General features: G+C 44.0%; 2 protein-coding genes across 2 annotated transcripts; both read right to left on the reverse strand.

Annotated features, from left to right (window-relative positions):
• Positions 1–1,509: 1,509 nt before the first annotated feature.
• Positions 1,510–9,406, reverse strand: LOC140489109 (ferritin heavy chain A-like). The gene is made up of 6 exons (XM_072588346.1): positions 9,305–9,406; positions 8,245–8,391; positions 7,952–8,077; positions 2,256–2,402; positions 1,943–2,068; positions 1,510–1,671 (listed from the first exon to the last, which is right to left on the reverse strand). Exons 1-6 carry the CDS (start codon positions 9,404–9,406, stop codon positions 1,516–1,518), a joined length of 804 nt encoding a protein of 267 aa, XP_072444447.1. The 3' UTR covers positions 1,510–1,515.
• Positions 9,407–15,841: 6,435 nt separating this feature from the next.
• Positions 15,842–17,599, reverse strand: LOC140489001 (ferritin, higher subunit-like). The gene is made up of 4 exons (XM_072588230.1): positions 17,495–17,599; positions 16,618–16,764; positions 16,309–16,434; positions 15,842–15,997 (listed from the first exon to the last, which is right to left on the reverse strand). The coding sequence occupies exons 1-4, from the start codon at positions 17,597–17,599 to the stop codon at positions 15,842–15,844; spliced, it is 534 nt and encodes a 177-aa protein (XP_072444331.1).
• Between the last annotated feature and the right edge of the window lie 87 nt (positions 17,600–17,686).

A 17,686-nucleotide genomic window follows, 5' to 3' on the forward strand; every position in this document is an offset into this window, starting at 1 on the left:
GATTTTGCCTTCTCTCTTTCAAACTGCAGACTGAACTCTACTATATTATGATCACTGCTTCCTAAGTGTTCCCTTGCTTTAAGATCTTTTATAAAGTCTGGTTCATTACATAGCACTAGCTCTTGCTATAGTTGCACAAGGATCTAGTCAGACCACAGTAGCTGGTACAAGGAACCTTCTTTGTTGAATTCCTGGAGCAGAATTCCTCTTCCTAATATCTTTACTGGACAAGAACTGAAGGATGTTATTTGATGAGCACTGTGGTCCTATATTAATTGGCTCCCTCACAAAAGGAGACAGTAATCATAGTGAGATTTGATTGCGTGGAGCATGTTTTGGTGCTTTGAATCCAGAGACCTTACACGGAGCTGAGTGACCAATGAGGTCACAAGTTCTCAGGAAGTCTATTCCAGTCAAGTGAGTTCACACCCAGCCCAGTCTGGAACTGGAGTAGAGAAGAGGGTCCCTTTCCTCTAAGCCCCGACGAGTCAGCGATCATTACTAGTACAAAGCAGCATTGTCTGCTATGAAGACAGCCTCATACAGAAGTTGCAGATCAGTAACATTATGACTATGTTGATGCACCTCCAAAGGTATAGCATCTTGTCTATGGCACCCAGTTCTCAATTAATCTACTCCCATTTGGGATAGATGTCACCATACTTATCCTATCCATGTAGTTAATGGAGTGTTTAAAATGGCAGTTATATTCCCCTCCACTACTATCTCTAAGCAGTCCATTCCAGAGACTGCACCCTCTGGCCTCTACATCTCTCCCTCTAACCTTATGCCCTGTCATTTTAGCCTCCCCTACTGAGGGGGAAGAACAATCCCTCCATTTCACTCCTACAGAACACTGGAGGGGTTTCTTGCATTCTGCCAGATGCAGAAACTGCTAATAGGGTCAACACTGAAAAAGCAATGAACACATTTGAACTTTGCACATCAGTGCTCCAAAAGACAGACTGGACATAAAGCAAGCAGTTCTATGGAGGGCATGCCCAGTGAAATGGGAACAGCAGTGGGACTGGTCGAAGTGAGGACTTGCCAGGAAGCCAGTGTTGCCAAGCTCCCTCAAAAAACCCTACATGGAATAAATCTGATCACTTGTGCCATGACTAAGTAGAGGGCCAGTCCTCTTGTTTGGAGAGGAGAAGATGTATAAACCCAGTGTCAGTGCTTCTCAACATGTCTCAGCCAATGGCTAATATTACACCCTCCCAAGAAAAACAATTCAAACTAGATTGAAGCCATCTGAATAGCAAGCTCAGGATAAACTGATCCTATTTATTGTGGTAATGGGTTTTCCACAACAGGTTACATCTCATCATACCTCTTCACAACTGACAGACATTCATCCAAACAAGTCAACAAAAGAGTACAATATTGAGCAGTTTATTTACATTTGGCATATTTCACAATAGAGGGCAGGTCACTTCTTAAGACAAGTAACCTTACTCTGTACACATCTCCCATTAATACCAAAAGCTCCACAGCTTGTTCCCTGCAGTCAGTTCAGTCACTCTCCCCCAGGGTGAGCCTGTCAAACAGGTACTCTCCCAGGCCATTCTCAGGGGCTCCCAGTCTCTTCAGGTTGGTGATGTGATCTCCCAGCTTCTTGATCATCTTCACTTGCTCATCCAAGTAGTGCCTCTCCAGGAAGTCACACAGCTGGAAGGGAAAGAGGGGAACTGATTAGGTCACGATCAACTTGACTTTTCTCAAAGAAAAATATTCCCCTCAATATGGAGAGTGGACAGTTAAGTGATGTGACAGATTGCTGAAGAGCCTTGAGAAAGTGCTCAGATCTGGGCTACAACAGAAGCGTGGTCCACTCCCATAATGCACTCACCACCATTTACATACAAATCAGAGGCTAAAGGACCAAAGTGTCTTATCCATTTAAGACAAGAATCCTGACATAAATACATCAGGAACTCACATGAGGGTCCATGTGGCCAGAGGAGAGTTTGTGCAGATCCAGCAGACTCTGGTTCACATCCTTCTCCATCTGCAGAGCTCTCTGCATTGCCTCCAGACCATTGCCCCACTCATCCTGCTCTGGCTTCTGGAGCAAGCAAAAAACACAGTGGTCACTTTCTTACAAGTGGTGTCCAATCCAGTAAAAGGTGGTCACAAGAAGGAAGGAGGGCTTAACAAGGCACAAGTATAAACTAATTGGGTTAAGCCACTTCAAATCCATATTAAGTGAAGTTATTTCCAACCAAGTAGAATAGAAACTAAATTAATCCAACCTTGACATCCTGCAGGAGGACTCGGCCTCCACGTTTATTCTGGAATGCCATCAGTTTCTCAGCGTGTTCCCGTTCCTCATGGGACTGCTCCTTGAAGAACTCAGCAAAGTGACGCAGGGCAACATCATCCCGGTCAAAGTAAGAGGACTGGAGGAAAAAACAAAACAAGAGTGTAAAACAAGCCTAATCATGTTTAAAATCATAATATGCAATTCTGTTTCAGAAGTTAAAGAGCCAAAAAAAGGTTAAGATTGTTGTTATTTAAAAGCTTGATGGCCAGGTAGCTCTTAGACAAGCAAAATGTTAAAAGATTAAATTTAAAATTGAAATTGTTTGAATATACCACCCCTTGTCCTCAGGATAAGGGATTTCTTGCCACTCCATTTCTGAGGAGTGTGGAACTGACTCCAAGAGAACAGGCATCAAGGAGACAGTTTACTGTGAGAAACTGACCAATGTTTCTTTCTGTAGTGGACATTGGGTCTAATGTATTTTTTCTGGGATACTAGAATGTGTAGTCAGGACCATATTGCTATCTTCAGCTCAAGACAATAACCATTAGTGAGGACACATACAACATTGCACCAGCTATGGTCACCTAATAATAACCACTGTATAAAGTTACTGGCCAGTTAACCTTGTGTGGTTGTTTAGTTACATAGGAAGTAGCTGATCTAGTCCAGCATTAAACCCCCACAGAAGACAGCTGCTGCACAGAGCAGGCATTGCTCAATGTTAACTTCAACAAGAAATCCTTCACTACTCAAAATGGTATCCCTCCCAGTAATAGAGTATGGCATAAAGCAATTTCATTAAACTGCAGAAACTCCAACTTCTTCAAACACAGAGATAGGGAGAACCAGCCTCACCATGGAGAGGTAAACATAGGAGGAAGAGAGCTCCAAGTTGATCTGCTTGTTAACAGCATCCTCACAGTCCTTGTGGTAGTTCTGACACACTTGGGAGGCCATCTTCACTATTCCCACACACTATCCCCTGAACAACTGTAGAACTAAACCTCACTCCCACAAGCTCTTCTATTTATCCTTCTGGGACAGCCTGCACCCAACAGGAAGTGGCAGCACCAATGATCATCGATGTTCCCCAATAGCCTATCAGGAATCACCATGCATATAAGCATCAATGAACAAAGGAGGAGGGGTTTGGTGAGGGGCCATAACCCAGAGCCAAACAGAGATTTGGGAATCAATCTTGAGGTCATTGCTTATAGATTAATAGATCCTGAACAAGCTCCTAACTTTCTGTTTGTCTATGGATGGATAAGAATGAATTTGAACAATCTGACCTAAACTGGTTATTCAGCTTTATGGTACAGTTTCTCTGAGGTTTCACACAATGACATCTGGTTCCGTTACAGATGGGATCAGTTCTGGATGAAGTGATGAGATGTGCTCCCTTGGATTAACTTTTGTTTCAGGTGCACCAGACAGAGTGACTGATTCACATCTGGAACTGTTGGTTATGTGACAGGCTGGTGCCTCTGGGCAGAGATACCACCAACAGACACAATCGATGCACACGAACAGAAAATGTATCTGGGTGTTGACATCTGGTCTGGTCAAAAAGGATCTGAGATGCAATGAATATTCAGTGGGGGCTTTGTCCAACTGATGGACATCACATGGCCACTCAATGGACACCCAGGTAGCCACTGGAGACTCTGATGATAGGCTGCCTTCAAGTACAGCAAGTAAGAGGCAAGTCAGATGGACTGGTGGCAAGTATTTCAAAGGGAATGGAGTATAAAATGAGGAGCATCTTGCTATAACTGCACAAGGCTGTAGACAGACCACAGGAGAAAGTGAGGACTGCAGATACTGGAGATCAGAGTCGAGAGTGTGATGCTAGAAAAACGTAGCAGGCCAGGCAGCATCTGAGGAGCAGGTCAATAGATGTTTTGGGCAAAATCCCAAAAAGGCTTCTGAAGGGCTTAAGGAAGCCTGATTGAAGGGCTTATGCTCGAAACGTCAATTCTCCTTCTTCTCGGATGCTGCCTGAGCTGCTGTGCTTTTCCAGCACCACACTGTTGACTCGAGCCAGACCACAGTTGGAGTACTGGGAACAGGTTGGACCCCTGATCTCCAGAAGGGTTGGAGGCAGTCCAGAAAAGGTTCACTAGGCTGATCCTATGGTAAAAACAATGACTGCAGATGCTGAAAACCAAATACTGGATTAGTGGTGCTGGAAGAGCACAACAGTTCAGGCAGCATCCAACGAGCAGCGAAATTGATGTTTCGGGCAAAAGCCCTTCATCAGGAATAAAGGCAGTGAGCTTGAAGCGTGGAGAGATAAGCTAGAGGAGGGTGGGGGTGGGGAGAAAGTAGCATAGAGTACAATGGGTGAGTGGAGGAGGAGATGAAGGTGATAGGTCAAGGAGGAGAGGGTGGAGTGGATAGGCGGAAAAGAAGATAGGCAGGTCGGACAAGTCTGGACAAGTCAAGGAGACAGTTACTGAGCTGGAAGTTTGAAACTAGGATGAGGTGGGGGAAGGGGAAATGAGGAAGCTGTTGAAGTCTACATTGATGCCCTGGGGTTGAAGTGTTTCGAGGCGGAAGATGAGGTGTTCTTCCTCCAGGCGTCTGGTGGTGAGGGAGCGGCGGTGAAGGAGGCCCAGGACCTCCATGTCCTCGGCAGAGTGGGAGGGGGAGTTGAAATGTTGGGCCACGGGGTGGTTTGGTTGATTGGTGCTATGGAAGGACTCTCTCATGAAGAGCAGTTGAGTGGGTCAGAATAATGAGAAAAGACATTTCCTGTAACATGTGTTTCTTCGGGAGGTTGACAGGGTGGATGCAGAGAGGTTGGTTCCCCTTGTGAGAGTGACCAGCACCAGAGAGCGTCATCTCAGAGTAAGACATCACCCGTTGAAGACAGATAAGGAGAAATTTCTCCCAATCCCTTCTGAATCTATGGAATTCTTTCTTGCAGAGGGCTGTTAAGGATGGGTTGGGATAGGTTTTTAAGTTTGTAATGATCACAGTTTATGGAGACAACCAAGAATATGGAGATGAGGATTATCAGATCAGCGAGAATCTCATTGGGTGGCAGACAGACCCAATGGACTGAATAAGCTCCCTCTGCTCCTATCCACTGGGACTGACTGATGGGACGGAGTGATTGTGAAAAGTGAGAATGGGGATGGGTGTGAAAACAAATTGCCGCAACATTTTTGCATTTTTATTGTTTCACAAAGGCATTGAGCGGCACAGTGACTCATTGGTTACCACTGCTGCCTCACAGCACCAGGGGACCCTCAAGCAACAGTTTGTGTGGAGTTTACACATTCTCCCTGTGTCTGCATGTGTTTCCTCTGGGTGCTCCAGTTTCCTCCCACAGTCCAAGGATATGCAGGTTATGTTGCATTGTCGATGGGAAATTGTCCCTAGTGTCCAGGGATTTGCAGGTAGCTGGGTTAGCCATGGGAAATGAGGGATTACAGAGTTAAGGTAAGAAGGGGTGTATGGGTAAGAAGCTCTTCTAGGGGTCAGTGTGAATTCAATGGGCTGAATGGCTTACTTTCACAATGCAGGGATTCTAAGATGGATGAGTGAAAATTGAAATTTTATGAATCATGCGGCATTTTTCAAACACCTGATACCAACATAAACAATGGGTAATTACAACTTCAAGATCAACCAGGTTGGCACCCATTCAGAGGGGGAATGATACAACCAGATGGAGCAGAATGTATAAAGATTAAATCATTTGGCTACAATCAGTGAAGATTTACAAGTTGTTAGTTGTCAACTGATTGCTGCTAACAGAAATGGTTGGAGAATATTTTGGGGGCAAGAAGGGAATATTCAGCTCCATGATCTGGATTATTTCCTTAAATATACAAGGAACCTTCTTTTTGGAATTCCTGGAGCAGAATTCCTCTTCCTAGTATCTTTACTGGACAAGAACTGAAGGATGTTATTTGATGAGCACTGTGGCCCCATATTAAACTGGCTCCCTTACAAAAGGAGACAGTAATTATAGTGAGATTTGATTGAGTGGAGCATGTTTTGGTGCTTTGAATCCAGAGACCTTACACTGAGCTCTGAGTGACCAATGAGGTCATAAGTTCTCAGGAAGTCTATTCCAGTCAAGTGAGTTCACACCCAGCCCAGTCTCGAACTGTAGTAGAGTAGAGGGTCCCTTTCCTACAAGCCCTGACGAGTCTGCGATTGTTACTAGCGCAAAGCAGCATTGTCTGCTATGAAGACAGCCTCGTATAGAAGTTGCAGATCAGTAACATCATGACTATGTTGATGCACCTCCAAAGGTATAGCATCTTGTCTATACCACCCATTTCCTCAATTAATCTACTCCCATTTGGGATATATGTCACCATACTTATCCTATCCACGTAGTTAATGGAGTGTTCAAAATGACAGTTATATTCCCCTCCACTACTATCTCTAAGCAGTCCATTCCAGAGACTGCACCCTCAGGCCTCTACATCTCTCCCTCTAACCTTATGCCCTGTCATTTTCACCTCCCCTACTAAGAGGGAAAGAACACTCCCTCCATTTCACTCCTACAGAACACTGGAGGGGTTGCTTGTGTTCTGCCAAATGCAGAAACTGCTAACAGGGTCAACACTGGAAAAGCAATGAACACATTTGAACTTTGCACATTAATGCTCCAAAAGACAGATTGGACATAAAGCAAGCAGTTCTATGGAGGGCATGCCCAGTGAAATGGGAACAGCATTGGGACTGGTCTAAGTGAGGACTTGCCAGGAAGCCAGTGTTGCCAAGCTCCCTCAAAAAACCTACATGGAATGATCTGATCATTTGTGCCATGACTGAGTTTATGGTTAGTCCTCCTGTTTGGAGAGGAGGAGATTGAGAAACCCAGTGTCAGTGCTTCTCAACATGTCTCAGCCAATGGCTAACATTACACCCTCCCAAGAGAACTAACCCAAACTGGATTGAAGCCATCTGAAGAGCAAGCTCTCAGGATAAACTGATCCTATTTATTGTGATAATGGGTTTTCCACAACAGGTTACATCCCATCATACTTCTTCACAACTGACAGACATTCATCCAAACAAGTCAACAAAAGAGTACAATATTGAGCAGTTTATTTACACTTGGCATATTTCACAATAGAGGGCAGGTCACTTCTTAAGAAAAGTAACCTTACTCTGCACACATCTCCCATTAATACCAAAAGTTATACAGCTTGCTCCCTGCAGTCAGTTCAGTCACTCTCCCCCAGGGTGAGCCTGTCAAACAGGTACTCTCCCAGGCCATTCTCAGGGGCTCCCAGTCTCTTCAGGTTGGTGATGTGATCTCCCAGCTTCTTGATCATCTTCACTTGCTCATCCAAGTAGTGCCTCTCCAGGAAGTCACACAGCTGGAAGGGAAAGAGGGGAACTGATTAGGTCAAGATCACATGCACCTTCCAACCCCGCCCCCCCCCCCCCCCCAACCAAAAAATTAAGAGGAAAATTAATCCCATTAATATGGGAGCGTGGACAGTTAAGTGATGTCACAAACTGCTGAAGAGCGTCTAAAATGGGTTCAGATCTTGGCAACACCAGAAGCTTCAACAAAGGGGAGCTTGGTCCACTCCCATACAACACCCTCCACAAGAAGGAGGGGGAAAGCGGGAAAGGGATTGATTTTTCATTTGTCATTCCATTTATTAAGCTAGAAGCAAAATGTTAAAAATGCCAAGAACTCACATGAGGGTCAGTGTGGCCAGAGGAGAGTTTGTGCAGATCCAACAGACTCTGGTTCACATCCTTCTCCATCTGCAGAGCTCTCTGCATTGCCTCCAGACTGTTGCCCCACTCATCCTGCTCTGGCTTCTGGAAGGGAGAGAGAAAGGATAGTGGCTTCACATTCCACAGTTGCATTTGAGACACTAAGTTTAGAGAACTGGTATCAGAGTTACTGTAACAAACCACAGATGCTGATAAGCAGCAATTTAATTCTCAGAATTACTGTCGATCTGCAATAAACACCAAACCCTAACCTTGACATCCTGCAGGAGGACTCTGCCTCCACGTTTATTCTGGAATGCCATCAGTTTCTCAGCGTGTTCCCGTTCCTCATGGGACTGCTCCTTGAAGAACTCAGCAAAGTGACGCAGGGCAACATCATCCCGGTCAAAATAACAGAACTGGAGGAGGAGAGAAATCAAGTGTCGTTTAAAGCTCCTAAAGCAATTAGACATCTTCAGTTAATAGACAATTTATTACAGCATACAACTTCATTCCCTGCTAAAGCAGTTAGCTAGATTTAGCTCTTGATATTCAGCTGAATTTCATTGAAGCTAAACATCCCATACCAAGCTAAACCTGAATTCTTGTCAGGTTATGTAGTACATCCGTCTTTCAATGAATTGAACCAAAGTGCCCTCCTCACAGTGGAGGAGATTTTTCAGAACAGGGTCGATCTCTCCAGTATCTGGCCCATCATGGAGAGAGACTGTCTGACATGGTAGGGTTTACTGCCAGATACTCTTTCAAACATTACCACTGACTAGACTGCATCAGGGAAAGGAACAAAGGTCCTCTAATTGATTCCAGAACAAGCAGTTGAGATACTGTCAAATACCATTGAGCAAGTTATATACACATTTTCCATTCCACTAATGAAAACAGTGATCATTGCTGTGAATGAAGTCTCAACATCAGAAGGTTGAGAGCTTAACATTGAAAAGGGAGGGACCAATACTAAGGAGGATCTGCCAGACTACAGCAGTGACACTAGAGGGTGAAATTCTGGCAATAAGTAGGTCCATGGTTTGATACAAAAACCCAAGTATAATTCAGCAACATTCAGATACACTTCTGGAGTAGGTAGTACTAGAACCTAGGCTTCTTGGTTCAGAGGTCAGGACACTACCACTGTACCACAAGCCCACACGACACCTTAAATAACCATTGAGAGCAGCTGCTGTAGGAGTTGTTCAGTCAAAGATTATTCCATGTTTAAAATCACCAAAACATTGCACAATCCATTTTACCAATACATTACAATCAACAAAAGTCCAACTCTTCAGGTTTCACTCTCAAGTCCACAAGCCTCACCATGGAGAGGTAAATATAGGAGGAATAGAGCTCCAGGTTGATCTGCTTGTTAACAGCATCCTCACAGTCCTTGTGGTAGTTCTGACACAATTGGGAGGCCATCTTCACTATCCCTACTCACTATCACTAAAACTAAATTTGTTTCCCCCCTAGTTGTTGTATTTATCCTCCTGGGACACCCTGCACTCAATGAGGGCGTGGCAGCACCAATGAAGATTGACAATCCCTGACAGCCGTTCAGGAATTTCCAATCAATCCAGGCACCAATGAACACAACAGGGAGGACTGTGAGGGAGGAGCAGAGAATCAGAGCCAATCAGAGATCTGGAAGATAGATTGGTTTGAGAGATGAAATTTCATGACATCATTGCTCTTGGAGTAATAGATCCTGTGCAAACCCCAAATGAGCTGGAAGTAACTGAATGAAAAATGAAGTCTCTTGTCGTTGGAAACACGATATTAACCTTCTCTTCACCTTTACTAAACATTTGAATGTGTCCCAGAATTTTACCTGACAAATTAAATGCTACGGTTTCATTTTTGCTGGCTTCAAAATGGACCAGATTTCAAATGTTCATTCATTAAAGGGACACGGGCATCGCGAGCTTGTCCAACATTTATTGCCTGTCCCTGGTTGCCCTTCTGAAGGTGATGGTGAACTGCCTTCTTGAACGGAAGCAGTCAATTGACTTAGCTACACCCACAGGACTGTGAGGGAGGGGGATCCAGGATTTTGACCCAGTGACACTGAAGAAACGCCAATGTATTTCCAAGTCAGGATGGTGAGTGACTTGGAGGGAACTTCCTTGTCCTTATATATGGTATCGGTCGTGTGTTTGGAAAGGGTAGACTCATAGACCCTGAGAGAATTACTCTAGTGCATCTTGTGGATAATACACACAGCTGCCACTGAGTGTCAGTGGAAGGGGGAGTGAATATTTGTGGATATGGTGCCAATCAAGGGGCTGCTTTGTCCTGGTTGGTGTTGAGCTTCTTGTATGTTGTTGGAGGTGTATTCATTCAGGTAAGTAGGGAGTATTCCATCTCACTCCTGAGTTGTGTTTTGAAGGTGGGAGACAGTCTATTGGGAGTCACGAGATTGGTTACTTGCTGCAGGATCCCGAGCCTCACTGAATTTATCTGAACAGTCCCGTTCATATTCTGGGCAATGGTAATCCCAGGATATTGAAAGTGGGGGATTGAGTCACAGTAATGTTATTGAATGTCATGGTGTAATGGTTAGATTCTCCTTTGGTGGAGGTGACCATTGCCTGGTACTTGTGTGGCTCAAATATAAATTGTCAATTGTCAGCCTGAACCTGGATATTGTCCAAGCCTTGCTGTATATGGACATGGACCACTTCACTTTATGAGAAATTATAAGCTACGATGTAAAAGCAGTTGAGAAATAAAACCAGAACATGCTGGAGAGTCTACATGGGTCTGGCAGAATCTGTGGGAGGAAGCATAGAGTTAATGTTGAGTCCAATGACTGACTCAAAATGTGGTTCAAATTATTAATTCTGTTTCTCTCTCCAAAGAGGCTGGCAGCTCTGCTCAGATTCTTCAGCATTTTCTGCTGTGGTTCCAGATTTCCATTTTCTGCAGGATTTTGCTTTTTGTTTCATCGAAGTGGTTGAAGTCCAAGGTGAGGTGGAGATGTGTTCCCTTTGATTAACCTCAGTGTTAGATAGGCCTGACAGAGTGGCTTTGATTCACATCTGGAGCCACCAATAACATCACACTGAGAAGCCTCTTGTGTAAGATGCGTGTGGGGACAGTTGATGAGTCTGACCAGAAACTGTATTCATGTATTTACACTCGTTCTGGTCAAAAAGGATCCAAAACGTATTGATATCCAGCGGTCACAAAGACCTTATCCAAATGGATGGACATCACATGGTCACTCAATGATCACCAGAGACTTTGAAAAATGCCTTTGTGTACTGGCTCTGGGGGTAACTATTAACTGATCCTTTATCTAAGATTACATTGAATTTAGTATCCCTAATTTATTCGGGAGCAGGGTTGGGGATAGATTCAAAACAAAATCAAGGTGGTGAAAAACAAACTCCTACAGATGATTTTCTTCACAATGACAGAGATGAAATAGGACTGTAAATATCTTTGTGATTTACAAGGACATTAATATCGCATTTCATTGCCGTTCCCATCAAATTCCTAACATACCGTTCTATGGGATGTGGGTAATGACCAGGCCAGCATTTACCCCATCCCTAGAGCCAATCATATTGCTGTAGGTGAGAATGGAGTCCCGTGTAGGCCAGCTCAGGTAAGGACAGCAGATTTCTTTCCCTGAAGAGCATTTGTGTACCAGGTTGGGCTTCTCCCTGACAATGGACAACAGCTTCATGGTCACAGAAGGTGGTGCTGGAAAAGCACAGCAGGTCAGGCAGCCTCCGAGGAGCAGGGGAATTGATGTTTGGGGTATGAGCCCTCCATCAGGATGAAAGGCTGATACCCGAAACGTCGACTCCAGGGCTGATGGGCCGATACTGCACTGTAATGTTCTCCTGCTCCTTAGATGCTGCCTGACCTGCTGTGCTTTTCCAGCACCACACTTTTTGACTCTGATCCCCAGCATCTACATTCCTCACTTTCTCCTAACAGCTTCATGGTCTTCTTCAGACGGGATTCCAGATTTTTACTGAATACAAATTGCACCAACTGCAATGTCTGGAAATGAACACAGCCCCCGCCCGGGTCTCATGCTGATGTCACTCGGTCATCACCTTCACTGCCTTAGACAGCGGCGAACTGCCGTCAGCATCTCCATCCACGTATACAGGATGGTGAAAGAAATGGGGATAAGTGTAAGGTGGAAGGTACATCTGGTGATGAAGTACTGCAAAGGACCTCAATACAAAGGTAACATCATGGGAAACACCTACTATTGGTTTGCCAAACGGACTGAAGAGAAAAATATTTGGATATGGAGAAGGGTGAAGGTGAAGCATTTACTTCAGTCCACGTTGAATTCACAATGCCCCATCTAAACTGATTAATGGAGCACAGTTCCACAGACTCCACTCCTGCCAATAACTTAACCTGACTGCTGTTGGGGAGTACCTGTCTAGGTTATAGAGAGGCTTAGAAAGAGCAGGAGTTTATTTCAAATAGTGAACAGTCTGGCTGTGTTCAGCATTGTCCAAGCAGCCACTCTTGCAGGTCCTCACTGTTTAGGGTTAAACTTCCCCAGTGAGTCTAATGCAGTAATTGTAGATTGGAGAGAGGGCTGAGGTCTATCACACGTTAAGACTACTGTGACATTCCGCAGATTCACCAACTTTTCAGATTACCTAAAGTGGGAAAGCTCGAAAGTTGACAAAAACTTCCAACCTTGCAGCTTAGATCATAATATTAACAGGCCAATATCCTCAACACTTCAAGCACAGCTTAATGAGCTATAGAGATAAGCCTCCAGGCTTTGCTTCCAAGAAACCAGCAAGTTTAAGACAGTTGTGATTTCAGAGAGAACTTACTGTGAAACTTGCTCTCATTGAGGATGTGAGGAGTGGGGGTAGGTGGTTGTGGATTTGAAAAACCGAAACAGCTGAGGTTGTAATCTATCTAGTCATGGTTAGATAGTGTTAGCAAATATATTACTGGTGGCACTGGTCCTTGTCCTAGTCTACTCAGGAAGTAGTTTGTAAAACATCTCTTGATGATCAGAATCTGGTAGTACGAGTCTCCCACTGTACTGGAGAAAACATGTACTCCATAAACTCAGCTCTGTACTTGGTCTTGTACCCACACCACATATTTGGTGTCAGATGAAATAATTTGGACTGGATTTAATTACTGATCTGGATCAAGAGATCCTGTGATGGCAAGTCACAGCTTAGACCTGTATACACAGTTTGACCTACTAGTCAGCAAAAACCAATCCAACAATGAGCAGTTTATTTACAGTTGGTACATTCCATAATCAAGCCCAGGACAGTGAGCTATTTCTACAGCTCCAGATTCTATAGATCTCATTCATAGAATAAAAATGAAGACTTGCTCCCTGCAGTCAGTTCAGTCACTCTTGCCCTGGCAACAGAGGTTAGGCTAATTGGCCTATAATTTTCCATCTTTTGTCTTGATCCTTTCTTGAACAAGGGGGTTCCAACAGCGATCTTCCAATCATCCGGGACTTTCCCTGACTCCAGTGACTTTTGAAAGATCTCAACCAACGCCTCCGCTATTTCCTCAGCCACCCCCCTCAGAACTCTGGGATGCATCCCATCGGGGACAGGAGATTTGTCAATTTTAAGACCTTTTAGCTTTTCTAGTACTTTTGTGATGGCAACCATACTCAACTCAGCCCCTGACTCCCTTTAATTGTTGGGATATTACTCATGTCTTCCATTGTGAAGACTGTCGCAAAGTACTTGTTAAGTTCTCCTGCTATTTCCTTATCTCCCATCACTAGGCTTCCAGCATCAGTTTGAAGTGGCCCAATATCTACTTTTGCCTGTCGTTTGTTTCTTATGTATTGAAAGAAACTTTTACTATCATTTCTAATATTACTGGCTCACCTACCTTCATATTTGATCCTCTCCTTCCTTATTTCTCTCTTTGTTATCCTCTGTTTGTTTTTGTAGCGTTCCCAATCTTCTGATTTCCCAGTGCTCTTGGCCACTCTATATGATCTCTCTTTTTCTTTAATACATTTCCTGAATTCCTTTGTCAGCCATGGCTGTCCAATCCCTCCCCGGATAGTCTTTCTTTTCTTGGGGATGAACCTCTGTACAGTGACCTCAATTATACCCACAAACCCCTGCCATTTTTGCTCTACTGTCCTCCCCGCTAGGCTCTGCTTCCAGTCTATTTTCGTCAGCTCCTCTCTCATGCCCGCATTTATTTAACTGTAACACCATTGCATCTGATTTTGCCTTCTGTCTTTCAAACTGCAGACTGAACTCTACCATATTATGATCACTGCTTCCTAAGTGTTCCCTTACTTTCAGATCTTTTATAAAGTCTGGTTCATTACATAGCAGTAGCTCTTGCTATAATTGCACAAGGCTTTAGTCAGACGACAATAGCTGGAACAAGGAACCTTCGTTTTGGAATTCCTGGAGCAGAATTCCTCTTCCTAATATCTTTACTGGACAAGAACTGAAGGATGTTATTTGATGAGCACAGTTGCCCTATATTAACTGGCTCCCTCATAAAAGGAGACTGTAATTATAGTCTGATTTGATTGAGTGGAGCATGTTTTGGTGCTTTGAATCCAGAGACCTTACACTGAGCTCTGAGTGACCAATGAGGTCACAAGTTCTCAGGAAGTCTATTCCAGTCAAGTGAGTTCACACCCAGCCCAGTCTGGAACTGTAGTAGAGTAGAGGGTTCCTTTCCTCCAAGCCCTGATGAGTCAGTGATTGTTACTAGTACAAAGCAGCATTATCTGGTATGAAGACAGCCTCATACAGACGTTGCAGATCAGTAACATTATGACCATGTTGATGCACCTCCAAAAGGTATAGCATCTTGTCTATACCACCCAATTCTCAATTAATCTACTCCCATTTGGGATATATGTTACCATACTTATCCTATCCATGTAGTTATTGGCGTGTTCAAAATGTCAGTTAGTTATATTCCCCTCCACTACTATCTCTCAGCAGTCCATTCCAGGGACTGCACCCTCTGGCCTCTACATCTCTCCCTCTAACCTTATGCCCTGTCACTTTAGCCTCCCCTAAAGATTGGGTGGGGGGGAAAAAGGGAGAGAAAGTAGGAAGGAAAAAGAAGGAAAAATAAAAGAGAGAAAATGAGGGAGGGAGGGAGGGAGGGAGGGAGGAGAAGAAAAAGAGGGGTGGGTGGGAAAAAAAAAAAAAAAAGAGAATACTCCCTCAATTACACTCCTGCTGAACACTGGAGGGATTGCTGGTGTTCTGCCAAATGCACAAACTGCTAACAGGGTCAACACTGGAAAAGCAATGAACACATTTGAACTTTGCACATCAGTGCTCCAAAAGACAGACTGGACATAAAGCAAGCAGTTCTATGGAGGGTATGCCCAGTGAAACGGGAACAGCAGTGGGACTGGTCTAAGTGAGGACATGCCAGGAAGCCAGTGTTGCCAAGCTCCCACAAACCTACATGGAATAAATCTGATCACTTGTGCCATGACTAAGTTCATGGTTGATCCTCCTGTCTGGAGAGGAGATTTATAAACCCAGTGTCAGTGCTTCACAACTGTCTCAGCCAATGGCTAATATGACACCCTCCCAAGAGAATTAACCCAAACTAGATTGAAGCCATCTGAATAGCAAGCTCTCAGGATAAACTGATCCTATTTATTGTGGTAATGGGTTTTCCACAACAGGTTACATCCCATCATACCTCTTCACAACTGACAGACATTCATCCAAACAAGTCAACAAGAGTACAATATTGAGCAGTTTATTTACACTTGGCATATTTCACAATAGAGGGCAGGTCACTTCTTAAGACAAGTAACCTTACTCTGCACACATCTCCCATTAATACCAAATGTTACACAGCTTGCTCCCTGCAATCAGTTCAGTCACTCTCCCCCAGGGTGAGCCTGTCAAACAGGTACTCTCCCAGGCCATTCTCAGGGGCTCCCAGTCTCTTCAGGTTGGTGATGTGATCTCCCAGCTTCTTGATCATCTTCACTTGCTCATCCAAGTAGTGCCTCTCCAGGAAGTCACACAGCTTCAAGGGAAAGAGGGGAACTGATTAGGTCAAGATCAAATGCACCTTCCCACCCCACCCCCAAGAAGAAAACTATTCCCATTAATACAGGAGAGTGGACAGTTAAGTGATGTCCCAAACTGCTGAAGAGCCTCTAAAGAGTTCAGATCTTAGCAACACTAGAAGCTTCAACAAAGGGGAGCTTGGTCCACTCCCATAAACACCCTCCACGAGAAGGAGAGAGAGGGTGAAAGCAGGAGTGGGATTGATTTTTGATTTGTCATTCCATTTATTAAGCTAGAAGCAAAAGTTTAAAAATATCAAGAACTCACATGAGGGTCAGTGTAGCCAGAGGAGAGTTTGTGCAGATCTAGCAGACTCTGGTTCACATCCTTCTCCATCTGCAGAGCTCTCTGCATTGCCTCCAGACCATTGCCACACTCATCCTGCTCTGGCTTCTGGAGCAAGCAAAAAACACAGTGGTCACTTTCTTACAAGTGGTGTCCAATCCAGTAAAAAGGGGGTCACAAGAAAGAAGAGGCCTTAACAAGGCACAAGTATAAACCAATTGGGTTAAGCCACTTCAAATCCATATTAAGCAAAGTTGTTTCTAACAGAATAGAAAAGCTAATAAACCCAACCTTGACATCCTGCAGGAGGACTCTGCCTCCACGTTTATTTTGGAATTCCATCAGTTTCTCAGCATGTTCCCGTTCCTCATGGGACTGCTCCTTGAAGAACTCAGCAAAGTGACGCAGGGCAATATCATCCCGGTCAAAGTAACAGAACTGGGGGGGAAGAAAAGGAAAAAAAAGCATAAAACAAGCTATAATCACATTTAAAACCATAATATGCAATTCTGTTTCAGAAGTTTATAAGCCAAAAGATTAAGATTGTTGTTCTTTAAAGTTTGATGGGCAGGTAGCTCTGAGACAAGCACAATGTTGTAGATTAAATTTTAGTTTTAAAATTGTTCGAATATACCACCCCTTGTCCTCAGGATAAGGGATTTTTTGCCACTCCATTTCTGTGGAATGTGGAACTGACTCCAAGAGAACAGGCATCAAGGAGACAGTTTACTGTCAGAAACTGACCAATGTTTCTTTCTGTAGTGGACATTGGTCCTGACTACACATTCTAGTATCAGAGAGAAAAAAAATTACATTAGACCCACATTGCTATCTTCAGCTCAAGACAATAACCATTCATGAGGACACCTACAACATTGCACCAGCTATGGTCACCTAATAATAACCACTGTATAAAGTTACTGGCCAGTTAACCTTGTTGTGTGGTTGTTTAGTTACATAGGAAGTAGCTGATCTCGTCCAGCATTAAACCCCCACAGAAGAGAACTGCTGCACAGAGCAGGCATTGCTCAATGTTAACTTCAACAAGAAATCCTTCACTACTCAAAATGATATCCCTCCCAGTAATAGAGTATGGCATAAAGCAATTTCATTAAACTGGAGAAACTCCAACTTCTTCAAACACAGAGACAGGGAGAACCAGCCTCACCATGGAGAGGTAAACATAGGAGGAATAGAGCTCCAAGTTGATCTGCTTGTTAACAGCATCCTCACAGTCCTTGTGGTAGTTCTGACACACTTGGGAGACCATCATCACTAATACCACACACTATCACCAAGACAAGTGTAGAACTAAACCTCACTCCCACAAGCTCTTCTATTTATCCTTCTGGGACAGCCT

Source organism: Chiloscyllium punctatum, chromosome 18, assembly GCF_047496795.1.
Source record: "Chiloscyllium punctatum isolate Juve2018m chromosome 18, sChiPun1.3, whole genome shotgun sequence".
NCBI lineage: Eukaryota > Metazoa > Chordata > Chondrichthyes > Orectolobiformes > Hemiscylliidae > Chiloscyllium > Chiloscyllium punctatum.